This window comes from Podarcis raffonei, chromosome 8 (genome assembly GCF_027172205.1).
Source record: "Podarcis raffonei isolate rPodRaf1 chromosome 8, rPodRaf1.pri, whole genome shotgun sequence".
NCBI lineage: Eukaryota > Metazoa > Chordata > Lepidosauria > Squamata > Lacertidae > Podarcis > Podarcis raffonei.
The window spans coordinates 47,795,705-47,813,884 of NC_070609.1; the positions used below are offsets into that span (position 1 = coordinate 47,795,705).

Below are 18,180 nucleotides of genomic sequence, written 5' to 3' on the forward strand. Positions count from 1 at the left end.
TGGATCTGTCTCAAGTAAAACATAATATTTCCTGGCTTCTGGCAGTTGTGGAGGGGAAGCAAAGGAGGCATGGTATGTTTACAACATGGAGGGGCAGCTGCCACCAGTTCTTATCATGGCTGTTCCTTCAGACTGACAGTCACACTTCCAGTCAAACTATTTATTGAGGGAAGGAAATATTGGCAAAAAGGAGCATGCAAATGTGTTGCCTTTACTTTGGCTTCGCAGTTATATTTTGGAACAAGTCCTATCAGTTTGGATCACACACCTGAGGATCTGCAGTCCAGCCCACAACCACCACCCACAGGCGAATTTATGAGGCTCCCTTTAGACTTGCTTCCCACAAGACATTGTGGGTGGTGGCAGCAGTGGCATCTTCAGAAGAGTAGGCCACCTGTCCTGCAGGGCACGGGGAAGTGCCTGGGTGCTGAAGCAGTTGTCCTTCACTGCCGTGATGTGATAGAACTGTCAAGCCATCATTCTTGAGAAATTAGCCCTTGTAGGATTTATGCTGACCTTTACAGGTTGGAGTAGGGGGATGAGTGCTTTCTGCTTGGGCCAGGCTGAAGGGTCCCCTCTGGATTAAGGTAAGGGCTGCTTAAGGATCCTTGCATCTTGGAGGTTGGCTGCCTTTAAGGAAAGGCAGGATTGGATTCCTTTCATGGATTTGATCTCTCCCATTGGGCAAACTGAGCTCTCTGGGTGGGGAGGGGCAATAGTCACTCTTCTTCCCCACCCACCCTTCTATCTCCTCCCTCTGGTTCACCATGAAACTGTGTATCCTTTGTGCATCTCAACAGACCCACCTTTGTCATATAAGTTATTCAAATCTGGCTGGGTAAGGGAGTGTAATCTACAATTCCCTGTTTGTCTCCTCAGATGTTAAGCCCTGCAATAGGTAAAGAGTTCCTCAGCGACATGAAAAATAACTTGATTTGTAAGGCTTAATTGATGTGCACCACTGAGTATTTGGGATTGGCTATAAATAAGAACAGCCCTCCTTTGCTCTGCCTCTTTGGGCAGAGAAGAAACTGGCTCCTGCTGTTTAGGGACTTGACCGGCCTTTGCGCTGGAAGCCAGTAAGATCGGTTTTGCTCTTCAACCTGCAGGGCAGCAGCAGGGGATTTCTGCCTTGGTTAGTCCCAACAACTCAAAGGCGTGTCAAGGATAAAGGAAGTAGGATGTAGCATGAGGTAATGTTGAGTCAAGATCACATGGTAAATTAGCTGAAGAGCGGGAGGGGCAGCTTAAAAGTGGGAGAAAAGCCCTATAGATTTTCTTGGCAGCCCAGCTGACCTCTGATATTCTTAAAGATAGCATGTACATTAGTGATACTTGGAAAATGGTGACCCTTCCCATTTTAGAATAGAAAAGAGCTGTCCAAATGGGGAGGTGGGATGATGCCACTTCAGTCCTGTGGCTCCTTTCGGGAAGCTCCTGGGAAGGGTGGCTGTTTCTTGATTCCAAACAAGGTGGAAATCTTCAGTTGAATCAGCTGCAACATGGATTCCTCCTTGCTGGCCTGTTGTGATGAACCGGGAGAGAGAGAGATGCCTTATATGTGAACTCAGATCCTGAGGGGTGGCTGCGGCACAAGCAGCTTCTCATGAAGGCTTAATTGATTGAAGCTTGGCTGGTGGCTGGTGATGAGCAGCACCAGCCGCTTGGGCTTACACCTACCTTGGCAGCCTTCATCTCCCGACTGAAGGTCGTCAAAAGGGCAGAGACAAACAGGTTGATGATCACAAACACCATGGAGATGACGCTGGTTACAATCAGCACAGCACCAAACACGGGGTCCACAGCAATGACCTAAGCATGAAGAGCACAGTTATGCCCCCTGTGTCTACATATGCACTTAGCAGAGAGCTGTTGGCCGTGCTGTGCTTTGCAGGGCACAGGGAAGCATGGCATTCTAGACCCAGAAAGCTGAAATCCATGCAGGTCTCTCTGGGTGCTGAGCTGGGAGCTGAATGGGGCTGGGGGTCTGCTGCGATCTGTGGTGTCCTGGAAGGGCAGCCTGGCAGTGTGCCTCGGCCTAAAGTGGGGCTGTATGGCACTCACCTCTTCATAATTAAAGATTCCAATGAGAAGCCCTACGATGGTCACAGCTGAGTTAAAGAAGGTCTTGTAGTCATCTACGCTCCATCCAAACATGAGGTTGCACTGATGGCAAGAGAGTGAAGGTGATGTAGGGGGAGGGGTATAAGGACACAGGAGGGGGGGGGCTCTTCCCTCCGCCCTTGGTTGGTTTCCCTGCAGTTCTTACCACAATGGCGTAACCCACAAGTAGCACCAGAAGTGTGAGCAGGAAGCCCAGGACCTCATCCCAGGCTTTCTGCAGTGTCTGTGTGATGAGGTACATTCTGGGATTTAGGCGCAGGAGGTTCCACAGCTTGATGGTTGTCAAGGCCACCAGAAAAGCAATGAGGTATGTCAGAGCAGAGTCAACTTCCACCATCTCATAGAAGCTGATGAACCTGGCAGGGATGTGGAGGGAGATTTGCTTTAGGGTGTGTGAAAGCTGCCTCTGCTGAGTGGGGGTCTGCCCCTGCCCCTGCCCCTTGTTTCAGATGGTAGACACTCACTTGTTGCGGTCTTGGCGATGCTGCTTCAGGATGCCTTCTGCCAGCACGCGCCTCTTCACATAAAGGCCAATAGCTGCCATACTTATGAGGATGGTGCTGGCATCCAGCAGGTTTCTCTTGCTGCTGAAGTACTTCCACTTCTGCTGCTTCAACTGCCGGCCCTGCTGGCCCCATGGAAGAAGCAGGCTTGACTCAGGCAGCCACATGTTGGGGAGGGGGGTGCAAGTGGAAGGAGCAGTGGTGGTGTGATGCTCTTTCTCTGGCAATACAGCAACCTCCACACACCACCACCCTCTAAAACAGCCTTTCTCAACCTTGGGTCCCCAGATGTTTTTGGTCTACAACTCCCATCCCTAGCTAGCAAGGCTCAGGGATGATGGGAGTTGTAGTCCAACAACATCTGGGGACCCAAGGTTGAGAAACACTGCCCTAAAACAAAGGTGGGATGACACTCTTGCGGCACTCCAGGTGTTGCTGGAATCCAAATGTCCAACTGCTCTAGGAAGCCAATGGCCAATGGTCAGTAATGATGGGAGCCTAGCAGCACCCAGAGGGCCCCCGCAGGTTCCACATCTCAGCTCCCCTGAGCTGGTGCTGGCTGATACCTCCCACTAACCCTAGGCACCTTGAGAGTGCTGGCTAAAGTTGATGGAAGTTGTAGTCCAGCAATATCCGGAGGGTGTTAGGCTAAGGAAACTAAGCTGCCTCACAGAGGCCCCACTCACCTGCACAAAGATGTAATATAGTATGAGCAGGAGAAAGGTGATCTGGGCACAGATAAATTGGAGGACGAGCTGGAGGTCTGGATAGAGGCGGAGAATTTGCAGCTCCGATTTGCTGAACAAGGCCCCTGTCACAGAAACAGGCACAAGGTCAAGCACGGAGGCTGCAAGCAAGGCTGGCTCCCAGGTAGAGGGAATGCCTTTTCTCCATCTCCCTCCCCAACAGCCCCAGGACAGCCATCCTGCCTCAGAGGCCCATTGCAGGGCTAGGCCCCCTTTGTCTCTACTACACGCTCTTGCCTATCCCACTGGCCTCCAGGATAAGCGTGACTGCACAGAAGAGGTTGACATTTGCATTGTAGACAACAAACTCAATGAAGACGACTCGTGTGCTTCTGTCCAGCCAGTTGTTCCGTTCCAGATAGCGAAGGGTTCTGGTGGGGAATGGTGCAGAAAAAAGTTGTATTGTGTGTCCACCTTGCAGTGGGAGAGAATTCTAAGGGCTGTGCCTAAATCTACTGGCAGCAGGGGAAGAGAAACACAACTCTAGTTTACTATTGCATGCCCTGCCCAGTTGATCAGTTCTCCCACAAGTACCACCTGCCAGACTCCAGCTAGCAATGCCATATTCACTACTGTTAGCCAGGATTGTGGGTCTTTAGCTTTCACCTGCCTCTCCCACAGCTTCACCAGATCAGGAGATAGTGGGCAGAGACTGAGATACACCTGCCCAGAAAGAGCCCCTGGAGCTTTCGGGACCTGATGCCTGTTCTGCAGCTCCCCCCGTCCACATACCTCTTGGCGTAGCTTTTGTTTCTGCCAAGGTTTGCCAGGTAGCCGCTTCCTGGATAGAGAGCAAACTTCCCCCAGATGGGGTACTCTTGCAGGGTGCTCTCATTCTGGAAGACCCAGGCACTCGCCTGACCTCTCCCACCTGCAGCAGGAGGCCCCCAGCTGGCCATGGGACCCTGCCTTCCCTCTTGGAGTGGGAGAAAAGCTGGCCCTGGCTTTGGCGGGGCTCGGATCTGCCGTAGCCGCACGCTGCCCACAAGGAAAGAGTTTCCATCCATGGCCAAACCTGGGAGATCGAGAGAGGGGAGAAATCTGCTGCTTAGAAGCAAAACACACAAATGCACACCTGTTTGTGAAAAGCTGGGTAAATTTCAGGTTTCAGCTTTGGCAACACTGAAAAAGTCTAAAGAGGCCATGTTTGTATATTTTATACAGCGTGTGCCGCTGGAGCCACTGCCCGGCACACCTTCCCTCACTTGAGGCTGCTGCCTCGAGCCTTCCCCACAATCCCTCCCATTGCAGTGAGTGAGCAGCAAAAAGAGACTTCCAGGCAGTGGCCTGAGCAAGGGAAGGCACACTGTTTCAATTTATTCAGTCATTCATTTTGTGGTGACCCGCATAAAAGCAGTCACACACAAGTAGAACACCCATAAGCAGAGGGCTGCCTGTATACAGAAGGATGTCTCTTTCATCTCTGGTCCTTGTGCTGCTCACCTTCAGAATCGCCATGGAGGCCAGGCAGCAGAATCACCCTGATCCACCCGTACAATTCCTCTGGGGTAAGGATGTCTTCCAGGTGGGATGTGAAGGTCTTCTGGAGGGCGTTGTTAAAGTAGAACTCATTGGGGCTTCTCTCAGTATAGCTGAGGACCATCAGCACAGCCAGGAACACAAGCTGCACTGGGTGTCAGAAAAGGGAAGTGGGTCAAAACAGTTTGTCCTGTTGGATTTTGCATCCCTACAGCCAGAAGACGGGGGGGGGGACAACCTCACAGGCCAAATTATAATCCCATCCATATCTTAGCAGCCCACCCGCTTGCAGGTATGATAGGGCGTAGCTAGCTGCTCCGGCACCCAGAGTGGCGGGAGCGGGGGGCGCGCCCATGGGGGCACCGCGGTGATCCGCCCGGGGGGCAGCGGGGTGATCTGCCCATGGAGTCCGCCTGGTGGACGCAAGCCCCACACTGCCATTTTGGGCAGCACAGGGCCCCAAGCCACTGCATCACTCCCAGGAGAGATGCATGGCTTGGGCGCACTGCAGGCCAGGCCTCACGGTGTCACCCTCCCGCGGTGTGCCATTTTGTCACCCCCTCAGAGATGACACCCGGGGCGACCACACACACCCCGCACCCCCCTTTCTATGCTCCTGGGTATGATGTTCCCTGCTGGTAGTTTAAAGGTTGCAAATTACATCTGAAAATTTGTCCTGAGCAGATTCTGCACCCACTGAGTTATGTATATATTGTGGTTTATAGAAGTGGTTCCCAATTAGCTAATTACAGTGGTAACTCGGGTTAAGAACTTAATTTGTTCCGGAGGTCCGTTCTTAACCTGAAACCGTTCTTAACCTGAGGTACCACTTTAGCTAATGGAGCCTCCCACTGCCGCTGCACGATTTCTGTTCTCATCCTGAAGCAAAGTTCTTAACCTGAGGTACTATTTATGGGTTAGTGGATTCTGTAATCTGAAGCGTCTGTAACCTGAAGCATCTGTAACCCGAGGTACCACTTTACTGAGGACCCCCTATTTTTCAAAAGCCAAGCCATGGACCCCCTATTTTTGAAAATTTTGATAACTCTATGGTAGTTACCTGTGCAAAGCAAATTTTTGATGAAAATGTAAGGTAAGCCCAATGTTCTGACATGGTATGTGGTAGTTTCTTCCTGTGTTGCTGCTCCCACCATTCTGACCTAGGCCTTGGTATCATTCTCTGCCTTGCTTGCTTCCTTAACCACTGATGCTTAGGAGTGTGAATGCTGAGCATATTTCACCCCTGCTTGGTGTGGGGAGGGAGCAGGAAGTGTTGCACAACCCATCCACGCCCTTACTGGCCTTCGAGCCTGGTCTCACCTGCAATCTCTCTGATCAAGGAGTACAACTTCTTGTCTTTCAAGGCTCGTTCCTTTGGCCGCACCATTGGCTGTAGGGCAGGGGGTCTGTAAGCTGGGTCTGCCCAGTCTCTCCGCCCATAAGCTTCCAGTTGTAGGCCCCTTGCTAGAGGGAAAGTCCCAAGCAAGAGGAAAAAGGCCCCCTTTGGTCAGAGGCCGCTCAGGCAGATGCCCTATCGAGCACTGCAGATGGAGGCATGGGGAGGGGGTTTGGAGAGCTTGAATTACCTGTGACAAGGCCCAGGGCCCACCAGAGCTGCTGCTCCTGCCCCTTGTCCTTCCACAACTCCCTCTTGTGCAGCAGTGAGAAGAAGAAGGTCAGAGCCAACACCTGGGAAGGAGAGAGAACAGGGTTGCCATTGGGGGGCCCCACAGGGCAGGTGTCTGGGGCCCCTCTTAGCAGAATATGCAGGAGAGGCCCCACCACAAATGGAATGGTTAGTAACATTACACCCATTACCAGTGCAGATTGTGGGGGAGATGAACGAGCATTAAACCCAGAGTCTGGACTTATGTGGGGTCTGAGGCTCCTTGCAGACCTCTGACCCTGCTGGGTTGCTGCAGAATCACAGAACACCAAAGACATGTGTAGAGGCAGGGAGAAGAGGGGAGATGCTGGCTCTGGCAAGGGTGTGGGGAGAGGTTAGCTGCACCCCAGATAGGGCCAAGTTACCTTCAGGGGCTGCATTACAAAGATGTTCTGTAGCACTGAGAGCAGGATGTTGATGGCCCAGTGCCCAGCCTCGTCCCTGCTCATTTCTAGGCTGTAGAGCACTGTGAAGAAGGCCGAAACCAGGCTGATGCTCCCCACTGTGAGCCAGCAAGCGAAACTGAATCTCCCGGGGAGGCAGTGGGAGAACGGCGGCCTCTCCTTGTCATGGTCTTCAAGTGGGAAACTGCTGAGCTCGCTCCTGGGCCCGGTGGGCCTGAGACATAGAGACAGGAGAATAAAGGGCAACTCAGCCTTTGGGAACACCAGTGGAGGGAGGGAACTGTGCAGGGGGAGGGCAAATGTCCCACAGACCAAGCAGAAAAAGCAATCAGCAGTTAAGAAAAACCATTATTGGGTGGGCTGGGAAAACTGGCTGGCTTTGGGTCTGAGCATGACACGGGACCAGACGCAGAGTCCTCTGAAGATGAACCAGATGCCCTATAGATCCAGGGGCCCTCCAGGTTAGTACCTGATGGGAAAACTCCTGGAACTGTCAGAACAGGGGGTGGAACAGCTCCCCCTGCCAGTCTCTGGAATCAGAGGCAGCAGTCTGCTTGTGAGGAAGCAGTCAGTGGCTGAGTGTAGTTTAGGAGATAAGAGTATATAAAGCCTCCCTAGTGAGCCTTCTAGTTGCAGGAAATAATACAGGTCTATGGTGCTTTCTTTCCTGATTCTCATCGCCCTGCCTTGCTGCATTGTACCTTGCCTGAACTCGACTGCGGTGGTGACCTTGGACTGTTGCCTCACTCAGTTTCTGGGTCACATATGAACACTCTGCTGCATATGCAACCCCCATTCTCATTGGTGCGTCCTGGGGGGGGCAGCTTCTATCTCCTGTAACTGCAACCTGCCTCCTCGCCCAGCCCCTGAAGGCGTTCCCTGGAGTGTGAAGATACCTGGTTAGTTTCTTCCTGTAAGCTATTTCATGGAAGGAACTTTGACCTTAGCTAGGTGTGTTTCTTTGTATACATATGTAGGGTGTGTACAGTAGATGCCGCAGAGTTTCACAGTGGCTTACAAGGATCTTGTTCCCCAAGTATTATTTTGGGTTTGGAGCAATCTCTGCAAAATGTTACCAGGAAATGGGGCCAGGAGAGTGGGGAAGAGATAGCTGAGGGGAGCTTCCAGATGGGGGCTACCTGCCAGGCCCCTCAGTGCTGGGCCAGGGCTGGGCCTGCTGCTGCTTCAGGTGCTGCTGGACTCTTCGTAGTTGGTCCACTGCATGCAGATGGTCATAGGGGTTAGGGAAGCTGCACAAATCCAGGCTGCAGAGCTGAGTCCCCAAGTCATTTAGCACATGGCTCAGGTAGCTGTGGAGGTTGAAGCGCCTCTCTGGAAACAAGTACAAAGAGGCATCACTCTCACCCTACAGAGCCTTAATTCCCCCTCCTCTTTCCAATTGAGTCAGCTCAGCTCCCCAAAGGTGCAAGCTGGTGCACAGAGCATGAGGAAGGGTGGCGCACTCTCTGTCTGAAAGGGAGCGGTGTTTGCACCCGTTGCCAAGGCAAGCTACTCTTACCCTGAGGGGGACCTTCCAGGTCCTTCTGGTGCTGGAGGTGGGACTCAATGAGGTCACACAGAGCAGCCACAAGCTCCGGTACTTGCTCACAAGTCCCAGGGAACTTGTCCATGGCTCTGCACTGGCAGAGGCTGTTCTTGTAGAGGAAGCCCAGGGTTTCCTCCAGCTCCTGCAAGGGAGAGAGCAGGGCAAGAGTGCCAAGCACCCATCAGGGCGGAGGCTGACCGCTCAGAACCTCTTGCTGACTGGAGGGACTTGTGAGGAGGGGGTCTCACCTGCTTGACTTGTGTGATGGGCATCACCTGCTTGGGGGGCATCACAGTCTGCAGGAGTTCGGAGCTGGCAGCTGGAGGCTTTGGGGCTGGGGGCTGGACCAGCTGGAAGATGTGGCTGATGAGTAGGCTCACTGGCATTAGGAAGATGGCTGTTTCCACACTCACCAGCAGCTCGTGCCAAGTCACCATAAAAGGCCCTGTCTCGGGAGTAGCGGGGGGGGGAAGAGGTGGGGCAGACAGAGACCTTCAGTCAGGAGGAGGGGGTGGCCAAAAGGACCACTCCTGTGGCTGAGGCAGTTTCAATGCCAAAAATGCTGGGCGGGGTCCAGAGGGGGACTCCCAGCTCCATTGTGAAGCTTAGAATCCTCAGTGCTACTTAGAGACATACAAGCCCTGTGTATGGAAGGTGTAGCATGGGGACAGGAGCAAAAATACAGGACTCTTTAGGGCCCTGCCTTGGGGGCCGTGAGCCATGGCAAGTGGTGGGAAGCCAGCCTCTTCCTTGCCCCACCCACTCACCTGCCCCCCAGCCCAGCACCCACCTGCATCATGTTGGGGCAGGGGACAAGGAAAGGCACTGGCTATGCTAGTCTCCAGCTGGCAGCTGACTCACCAGCCTCAGGGCTTCTGGACGCTGCCTCTTTTCTCCAAAACATGATGTTGATGAGGAAGGTGCAGCAGAGGAGGGCCAGGCAGCAGGAGAGCCTCTGCACACGGGTGAAGGGGCTCCAGGGCGAGCAGGTCACCACCGACAGCCACAGGTGCTCCTGCGTCAATTTGTCCACCAGCCCTGACCAGAACTGGTACCTGGTGAAGTGGGATAAGGGATGTATTTGGTGGGGGCCGAGCCAGAGAGGGTCAAGGGCCAGGAGCAGGGTGGGAACTTTCCTGTTGCACCTTATTTCTGAATGGAGAGGAGCTGGAAGCTGCATCACACTCTCTGACCTGGAAGGAAGACCCAACTCCCAGATGGGTGGGAGAGAAAGGCCCTCTCTGTGTATAGTCAAAGGAACTTTCTTCACTGGGTCTGAGATTCGTCATTCCAAGCAGATTCTGGGACAAAGCCTGCCGTTCCCTGACTTTTATTTTTTGATGTCTGCATATTGCTTTTTCACACAGGTGTTCTTAGCATAATTCAGTCAAAGGCAAGGTACCTGTTGGGTAGATCAGGGGCACAAAACACCCCAAGAGCAAAAACACATTCCAGAGATGCCACAAACTGACAGGAGGTGGGTGGGTGGGGCTCATATTTACCTGAAGGACAGGAGATCCCTCTCGGAGGCAGCAGCAAAGACTTTATCCACATGGCCGTCATCCAGGTCAGCTGCCAGCCAAGAGTCACACAGGAAATGCCACTTCTTCTTGGCAGGCAGGTCACAGACAACCAGCCGCCTCACAAACCTGCAGGAGGCTCAGGCCTTTCAGTCGTTTGCCCACACATGGGTGGCACTGCCAAGCAGTCATGTGGTGCCCATTAGCTGCAGCCAAGGGATCTGCCCCCACTCCCCCATCACTCAAGAGCTGCAGGTTAAAGAGAAGCAGTGGGGATCTTTTCCTTCTGCCCTCATCACCTTGCCAAAACAGATCTGCATGTGGCTTCCTTCAAGCACAAGGGAAGCTTTGCTCCAAGTTAACCTATACGTAAAGCGTTCTTTGCCCAGCAGCTTTGGGAAAAGACTGGAGATGGAAGGGTATTCCCTCCCTGATGTATCCTTTATGTTTGGGGGGTCAGACCAAAGGTGGGTCGTAATGCATTATGGTGAGCATGAACCTTGGGTGGGACAAGACATGCCACAGTTCCATCGTTCCCCTGGAATGTCCAACTGACCTGCTGCTAGTTTTGCTACAGTTGGACAGGGATCTTGTGAATTTTTTCAGTATAGGCTTGAAAGGAGGTATCTTTGAGGACCTGGGAATTCTGCATGTGTCCAGGTCCTGGCAGCACAACCCCATGGCAGGGGAGGACTAGGTATGCCAGCTGCAGTGTCCCTTTGCCTACTAGCATCTGATAAGGTCTGGTGATGCCAACGGACTCTCCCATGCCAGTTGTGTGCTTCCAGCCTCCTCCTTGCCTGGCATCCCAGCTGCAGTCTGGTTCGCTCTAACCCCACCCTCTTGGCCCCCACCCTCAGCCCTCGCTGGGCCGTGGACTTACCAGCTGGGGTTGGGCCCAGTGTTGTCGTGCCAGAGGCGGATGGCATGGAGGTTGCCCAGGGACTTCTGAGTGGCAAGGAGGAAGGCATCCCGCCCGCCTCGCTCAAAGGAGGGCCCCTGGGGGTGCTGTAGCAGGTGTGGCTCACTCCGGCCCTCTGCTCCATAGAGGGTCAGGATAACCTCAAGCCAAGGAGGAAAGGGAAAAGAGGGCGGGTGCTGGGTGGGGTTCATGGATTGCTTCCTTTCCTCAGTTCCTTGCCCAAGCAGGGAGCGCATGAATGATGTCATCAAAGACAGGCTTTTGCATGCAGCCAGTCACACAGAAGCCTGCACCCCACACCCCCCCTCCCCGATAGGGAGAGATCTGCCAGACTCGGCCCAGATTCTGTGGGCAGGTGCCTGAGGTCACGGAACTTGATGGGCAGCACTTGTACCATCAACAGTACAAAGTGGGCCTGCAGGAAAGTGAGGCCCTCCCCTACCTTAGCAGAGGTCCCAGCCCCTCGGCGGTAGCCTGTAAAGACTTGCACCAGGTAAGGGAAGCAGGCGGTGGCCTCATTATCTGCTAGGATTGTGACCTTCACCTGGAGGGGGGAGAGACACACATGGGGTGGGTGGCCCTAGAAATGGCCAAGCCCCACTTCAGCAAATCGACTTTTCCAGGGTGTCTGGCTCTTGGCTGTTTGCTGGATAAATATCTCATACCCTAAAAAGACGGTGTAAAATGTCATGACCTGTTTGCATTTCCAACGAAAAAACTACATTGTTCGTCATTTCAGCACATCAGACAAGAATGGCCTCAATGAGGGCAGATGGGGGGTGGGTGTCTCTGGCCTGCAAATGCTAATAACCCCAAACAACCATCATAAATCTTTTGCTTGCCCTTTTCCCTCACCTTTTTAACATCCGTTCTCTGTTTCCATCGAGTCCAAACGAGGGCAGCTCCATAGCCCAGCAACAAGCTGCTTAGCAAGGCCAGACCGGAAGGGTTCTGGCCCACGGTGCTCAGGAGCTTTGCAGTGTTGTGAAGGTCAATCAGGTGTGGCAGGACCAAGGCGACGCACCCAAAGAAGGTGAGGTGGTTGCACAAGCACTGGGTGCTGTGGAGGGTGCTTTGGGAGCCCACCTGGGAGGGAGGCACTGATGCATTAGAAACCAACACAGGAGGATGAGGCCCAAAAGTTCTGCTCCATTTGGTTCCCCATGACATTCTGCCCTACGTTTTTTTTTCTCCCAGCATGGAAGCAAAGGCTGGCTTGCCTGCCCAACAGCCCTCTGGCCTGGTTGACCCTACTGCATACCCGACATCCATCACTTCTCCAGGCCTGATGCTGGCTGGACCAGTAGTAGCATCCAGAGATGATGGTGTGAATGGAGAGGTTCCAGGGGCCCTGAGAGAGGGGAGCCACCTCTGCAGAGATGTAGTAGTTGCCCGGGCCATGATGCTGCAGCTCCTCAGGAGGAATCACCCATGTGTAGGTACCCTCTGAAGCAAGAGCATGAGTCAAAGAGAGCAAAGAGGGACCACACCCACTGACCTCACCCACACATTCCCCCACTGGTGGACACAGTCCTGCCTGGCCCCAGCTCCTCAAGCCCCTCCCTCCCTAACTCTGTGCCTACTCCCAGGTGCACAGATTTAAATCAAAGTGATTTGGTCAATTATGTAAATGAAGAAACAGGCTGATTTAACTAAGCAATTTAAAACAAATTTCCCATTGATGTTTCCTACAGTGCAAATCTGACCACTACACCATGTTAATTTGCAATTAAATGAATTTAATGGGCAATTAAATAATTGAAACACACCTGATTCAATTGGTATACTTTTGCAACTTTCCCTTTTTATTTATAGAGGTAAATTGTTCCCATATAGCAGGCTTCCTCAAACTTGGCCCTCCAGATGTTTTTGGCCTACAACTCCCATGATCCCTAGCTAGCAGGACCAGTGGTCAGGGATGATGGGAATTGTAGTCTCAAAACATCTGGAGGGCCGAGTTTGAGGAAGCCTGCCAAATAGGTCATGTCTTATGGCTGAAACCCAGAACAGTTGGTGAAGTTAACACCTCAAAGCTATGCCCACTTACCCGAGAGTTACCTCACTGAACTCCAATGAGACTTACTTTTAAGGGGATACATGCAGCATTGTGTTGTATGTATGAGCATAAGAAGAACCTGCTACATCAGGCCAATGACCATTCTGGTCCAGCACTATTCTCCTAGATGTCAATCAGATGCTCCAATAGGAAGTCCCAAAGCAGCACCTGCCCTCTAGCTTCCTTCTAACAAGTCCTCACCCTCTTGCCATCCGCTGCTGGGCAGGGTGGTGTTGAGGAGGCTGCTGTTCTTGTTGGGCTCAGGTTGTAGGCCCAGGTGCAAGGTGATCTGGACCACTGTGCTGGATTCCACCAATACTAGCAGGGCATCCTCTACTGATGTGATGTTTACCACAATGTCAAAGTTCCTGACGTTGCCAGTCAAGTGAGTGTGAGGGGCCTCAGCACTAGCCTCAGCACTGAGCCCAATCTGGAAGCAGACAGCATGTCCATGGTCAGCCCTGAAGTGCCCCCCACTGGCCTTTGAGCACATACTGTCTCCCATCAGGCCATACAGCACAAAGTGCTTATCTCTGATCCAGCGCTGGACTTTGGACAGCGCTGCTTCTCCATGCCACTTGGGTGCAGAGAGGAGAGTCCCCCTGATGAAAGAACTTTCCAGTAACAGTATCCATTCTCACCTCTATTTCCTCTGCAAGATTGTGGACACCGATGGACTCCTCGCTGGCCATGAGAGCGATACTTGCCATCCTTTTGATTGGCTTCCCATCCAGGTGCTGGAAAGGGTTGAATGCAAAGGAGGCTACCTAGAATGAAGATGAGAGCAAGAGCAAACTGTGGGGGTGCCCTCTGCCCCACCTCCATGCCCTGCACTATGTCCCCCTACAAGGACCCAGTGGGCAGCAAGCCACTACCACCTTACCTGGACTTGTACTTGAGGGTGCTGGCTCAGAACTGGCTCCAGAGCAGAGCTGGATGGGAAGGTTACGTTCAGGCCCCTTGGCTGAAGCAGGTGGAAGGAGGCATGGGACAGGGAGGCTTTGTCACACCTGGTAGGGAGTGGGGAGAGGGGTTACTGTTGAAAGTTTGAGTGCAACTCAATTTTCAGAAGAGGGGTCTTGCATAGGTTAGGACAGATAGAACAGAGTTCGAGACCTCCAGATTCCCAGACTACCTTTGTGTCATTAACCTCTTGAGCTCACCTCTCTATCTCTTTTGATATTCTCAGGCTGCACTCTGTTTCACAACTTCCTGCTCCTCTCACATTTCTCTCTCCTCTGAGATAAGACAGGAGCCAGCATGGCTACCGTGCTCTAGTACAGACTTGTTAGGCTAGAACTTGGAACTTTTCTATCCAACTATGTGGTTAGAGTGCGAGACATGGACGTGGGAAACCAGGGTTCAAATCCCCTCTCTGCCATGAAACCCAATGGGTGACTTTGGGCCAGTCACTATCTCTCAGCCCCAACCTACCTTGCATGGGTTGTTATGAGAATAAGATGGAAAAAAGGAGAAGTCTGTGAGCTATCCTGAGCTTTTTGGAGAAAAAGTGGGTTATAAATGTAGTAATAATTTTAAAGATAATGTAATAGACTCCTTTATTATTTATCGTAACTACAAACATCCCTGTGTGTGAGATTGTAACTCATAAAAGTCTGTCCCCTAACCAAGATGCATTCTCTGAACAATGTCTTACTCTGCGTACCAAAAGGATTCCAATAGGCAACCAAACAATTCATTCAGTTCCCCAGCTGCCCTGAGCAAGCCCCCCCCCCCTTCTTCAGTGCCTAGGAGAGAGGAGACTGGTACCTGCTGAGGGTGGTGCTGAGCACAGGAGACACCACAGTTACTGTGGATTCCTCCATGGTGGAGCTTCCCAACAGGAGCCCCGTCTGGATCAGAGGAAGGGCTTCCAGTGCTGTTTCCAGGACCTTTGGTTCCTGCTGCAGAAAGGCCAGGTGTGGTCAGGAGCTGGGCAGAGCCAGGGCGGGAGCTGGGAAGCTCAGCTCCCTTCCCATGGGCTCAGAGCAATGGGAAGGCCTGGACAAAAGGGGGTGCCTTCAGAATGAGACCCAGCCATGCAGCAGGCCTGAGCTGGCAACTCCATCCTTCTGAATAGCCTTCTCCACCCGACCCCTGCAGGTCCTCTTTCTTCCCCACCTGTTGCGGGCCGAAGCTGGGTGTTTGGCTGCCTGAGGCTTGGAGGAGGTTGCTGAGGGCCTGGAAAAGAGCCTGTGATGCGAGGTCTAGGCAGGAGGCATTGCTGGCAGGGTGGTCCCTCAGTAGCTGAGAGCTCAGGGAGAGGAGTGCCTGGCTGGCAGAGGCCTGTAGGAACAAGGCAGGGCTGATCATCTGGCGGGGCTGATTTGGGGGTGCAAGGGCGAGGCTGGCTGTGCCAAGCGGCAGGCTTGCCTCTGTACATAGCCTGGGTAGAGCCTGGTTCAACCAAGGACTGGGAGAATAGGCCGCAGGGGACAGACCCTTAGATCAGGGGTGCCAGCCAGCCACCCACCCTCCCTCCCTCCCTGCCACATGCCAGTACCTGGGCATCGTCTGAGAGCAGAGCATGGAAATTTGTCAAATTCTCCAGCATCCGGGCTGCCTGCTCCAGTGCCATAGGGTGGTCTGGGGTCTGCACAGCCTGGTTGAACTGGTGCAGCACCTTCTCTAGGGCCTGTGGGACAGACCCTGAGTGAGAGGGGCTGGGGGAGAAGGGGGCCTGGTTGCCCTATTACGCTGTCAGTGAGTCTGCAAGTAGAGCTTATCGCTAAATTTCTAACTCTGGGAAGGCTCCTCTACCCTATAGGGGGAAGACCTGAGAAGGCAGCTAGGCTGGAGGGAGCCACACATCCCCCCACACTTCCCCATAGCCACTTGCCCCCCTTTCTGCGGTGGGCAAAACCAGTCTGGAAATCCCTCACTAAGTGACTTTGGATCCCTGGGAAATCATATACAAGTCACACTCATCTTTGATCTGCACTTCAGCGTTGGTTTTTCCAGGTGCAAAGGAAGAATCCTGCAACGCCCCCCCGCCCCCCCATGCCTCCTGATATCTCTGGAGCAGGGTGTGGGGTATGGGACGGAGAGAGAGGAGAGCCTGTCTGGACAAGGTGCCACCAGGGTGGGGGCAGGTGCCAGTCCAGATGTCTCCCTACCTTCCCCTGGTCCTCAGGGGGGAAGTCTCTAGGGCTGAAGGTGAAGGAGTCCGGGCTGGTGTTGGACTTGTGGCTTTTGGTACTCCCCGAGGTGGTTTTGCTGGTGGGCAGCGGCTGAGTGCTGGGCTCTGGGGCTGAGGTCTGAGAGTTGGGGTGAGTCTGGCTGCTGTTGCTGGCTGGCCAGGTGCTGGATGCCGACTTGGGGCTGCTCGGCGGATGGCGGGGAGTGCCGAGTTCTGGCCTGGTCCCAAGGAATGACTGGATGTCAGCGGTGGTCGGCTGGCGAACTGTGCTGCTTCCTGGAGGAGCACTGGGCGGCGGAGGAGTCGCGGCGGAGGGCTGGGCGCTCAGAGGAGCAGTCGCCGTCGGCTCTTCGGTGAGGATGGGCGTCGCCTCCGTCGGGCCGCACGTCAAATGCTGGCAGGTCGTTCTCTGGGAGACAGGGAGAGAGAGTCACCAGGGCCGGCTGCTCGGTGGTGCGCTGCAGTCAGCCCAGGGGGCGCTGCGCAGCGACGGCGGCCTAGAGAGCCTTCGCCCGTTTCTGTTCGACGGCTGCGCAGGCACCTGCTTTGGCGGGAACTTACCACCCAGGGCGTGGAAGTCTCTCGGGGCGTCCTCGGGGGGCCTGTAGCGGACAGAGAGCAGAAGGGGTTTTGCTCGGGAGGATTCATGGAAGCGGCGCTTCCGGGGAGGCAGGGATGGTTCTAGGACCTGCGACGGCCCAGCCCAGCCGCCTCGGGAGAGCCTGGCCCTGGCCCTGCCTCCGGGGTTGCAGCCACCTCGAAAGGGCGTGCTTCGTGGGGGGTGCTTCCAGAGGCGTGCTTCCAGAGAGTCTCATCCTCAGCTCAGCCACGAGGTCCTTCTCGCTCTTTGAAGCTGGAGGCCCCCTGCCCAAGCCCCTGTGGGTGCGGAATGAGGGCACGAACTCCCACCCCGGTGGGCGGGCAGACTCACGCACCAGACTGGCAGATGAAAAAGTGCTTCTGGTCACACTCCTCCCTCCTGGTATAGAATTGGTCCCCATTCCGGACGAGGACTTTGCAGTGGTCTGCGGAGAGTAGGCGCCGCCGTCAGACACGGTTATCCCTCTTCCCCGCCACCCCACACTCAGCACCAGCCCGCCTTTGAGGGATTTTCTTAGGATAAGGCTTTCCGGCTGAGGCTGCCCTGAGCGCCCCCTGTAGGGCTCCGCTCCGCTCCCTCTCCAGACTAGAGTCTCCCAGTGGTGGCAAGTGGTTTAAGGGGAGCCTTTGCGTAGGGTGAGTCCCTGATAGCAAACCCTCGGACAGCCTTGCATTATTATTATTTTTAACCCTCCCCACTCCTTGACTGCCTGTCACAGACTGCAGAGCTGAGCCATCAGCAGCGGGGCTTGGCATGGGAGGAGGTGGGCGGGGTCCCTCGACGGAGGGAAGGGTCTGCAGGGCCTGGCTGGGCCCTTGAAGTGAGAAGCTTGGCTGCCCCGCCTCGATCCCCACGAGGAGACGGTGGTCCCACTCCCACCTTGTGTAGGGAGGGTGGCGGTCTTGCCCTGAGGGGTTTGGCGTCTGGGCGAGTCAGAGATGCTGAGTGGGGAATAACACACATCCCGGGAGAGTATACTGGAATTGGCTGCTGCTGCCCCTCTTCTGCGGTGCTGCTGTTGGGCCTCTGCGCCCCCGCCCCGCTCTCACCTTTGCCAGGGTGGCTCACTTCTGGGAGCGCCTTTGCTGCAGCCCCGATCCAGGTTTTGCTCCTGTCGTCCAGGCGGTCGCGCAGGGCGTCCTGGATCTGCTGGTTCCACGTGTGGAGGAGCCGGCCGTGGGATCGTCCGCACAAAATCACTGCACCCAAGGCGGGTTGTGGCCATCGGAGCAGCCGATAGCAGTCCTCTCCTGCCACGGGCAGGCAGGCGGGCTCCGATTTCTCCGAAGAGACCTGTGCGGCCCAGAGCCAGAGCCACATCCCTATAGGGAGCCCCATGCCGCTCCCTCTTTGGAGCAAGCTGGCCCGGGGCCACCCTTTAATAGTCTAAACCGCCCCCCCACACACACACACCGTGCACGCTCAGCCCACGAACTGAGAAAGCAGGTGGGGGAGCTGCTGAAAAGAGGAGCAG

The 18,180-nt window shown here is 54.4% G+C and overlaps 1 protein-coding gene and 1 long non-coding RNA gene across 2 annotated transcripts; both read right to left on the reverse strand.

Moving 5' to 3' along the window:
- Positions 1–113: 113 nt before the first annotated feature.
- PKD1L3 (polycystin 1 like 3, transient receptor potential channel interacting) lies at positions 114–18,044 on the reverse strand. Its single transcript, XM_053401915.1, is given in 29 exon segments — positions 114–1,522; positions 1,681–1,812; positions 2,065–2,166; positions 2,270–2,480; positions 2,589–2,749; positions 3,314–3,611; positions 3,613–3,744; positions 4,106–4,388; positions 4,817–5,002; positions 6,173–6,316; positions 6,439–6,541; positions 6,884–7,136; positions 8,062–8,254; positions 8,442–8,610; positions 8,717–8,913; positions 9,330–9,523; positions 9,971–10,117; positions 10,872–11,050; positions 11,353–11,454; positions 11,766–11,996; positions 12,172–12,356; positions 13,168–13,396; positions 13,608–13,733; positions 13,850–13,976; positions 14,737–14,867; positions 15,088–15,252; positions 15,470–15,601; positions 16,083–16,514; positions 17,613–18,044. Coding segments are annotated over 29 exon segments (5,490 nt in total). The 3' UTR covers positions 114–1,408.
- On the reverse strand, positions 16,452–17,170 carry LOC128419307 (uncharacterized). Its single transcript, XR_008331828.1, has 3 exons — positions 17,041–17,170; positions 16,667–16,707; positions 16,452–16,514 (listed from the first exon to the last, which is right to left on the reverse strand). It is a non-coding gene; the product is annotated as an uncharacterized LOC128419307 (long non-coding RNA).
- Positions 18,045–18,180: the final 136 nt, after the last annotated feature.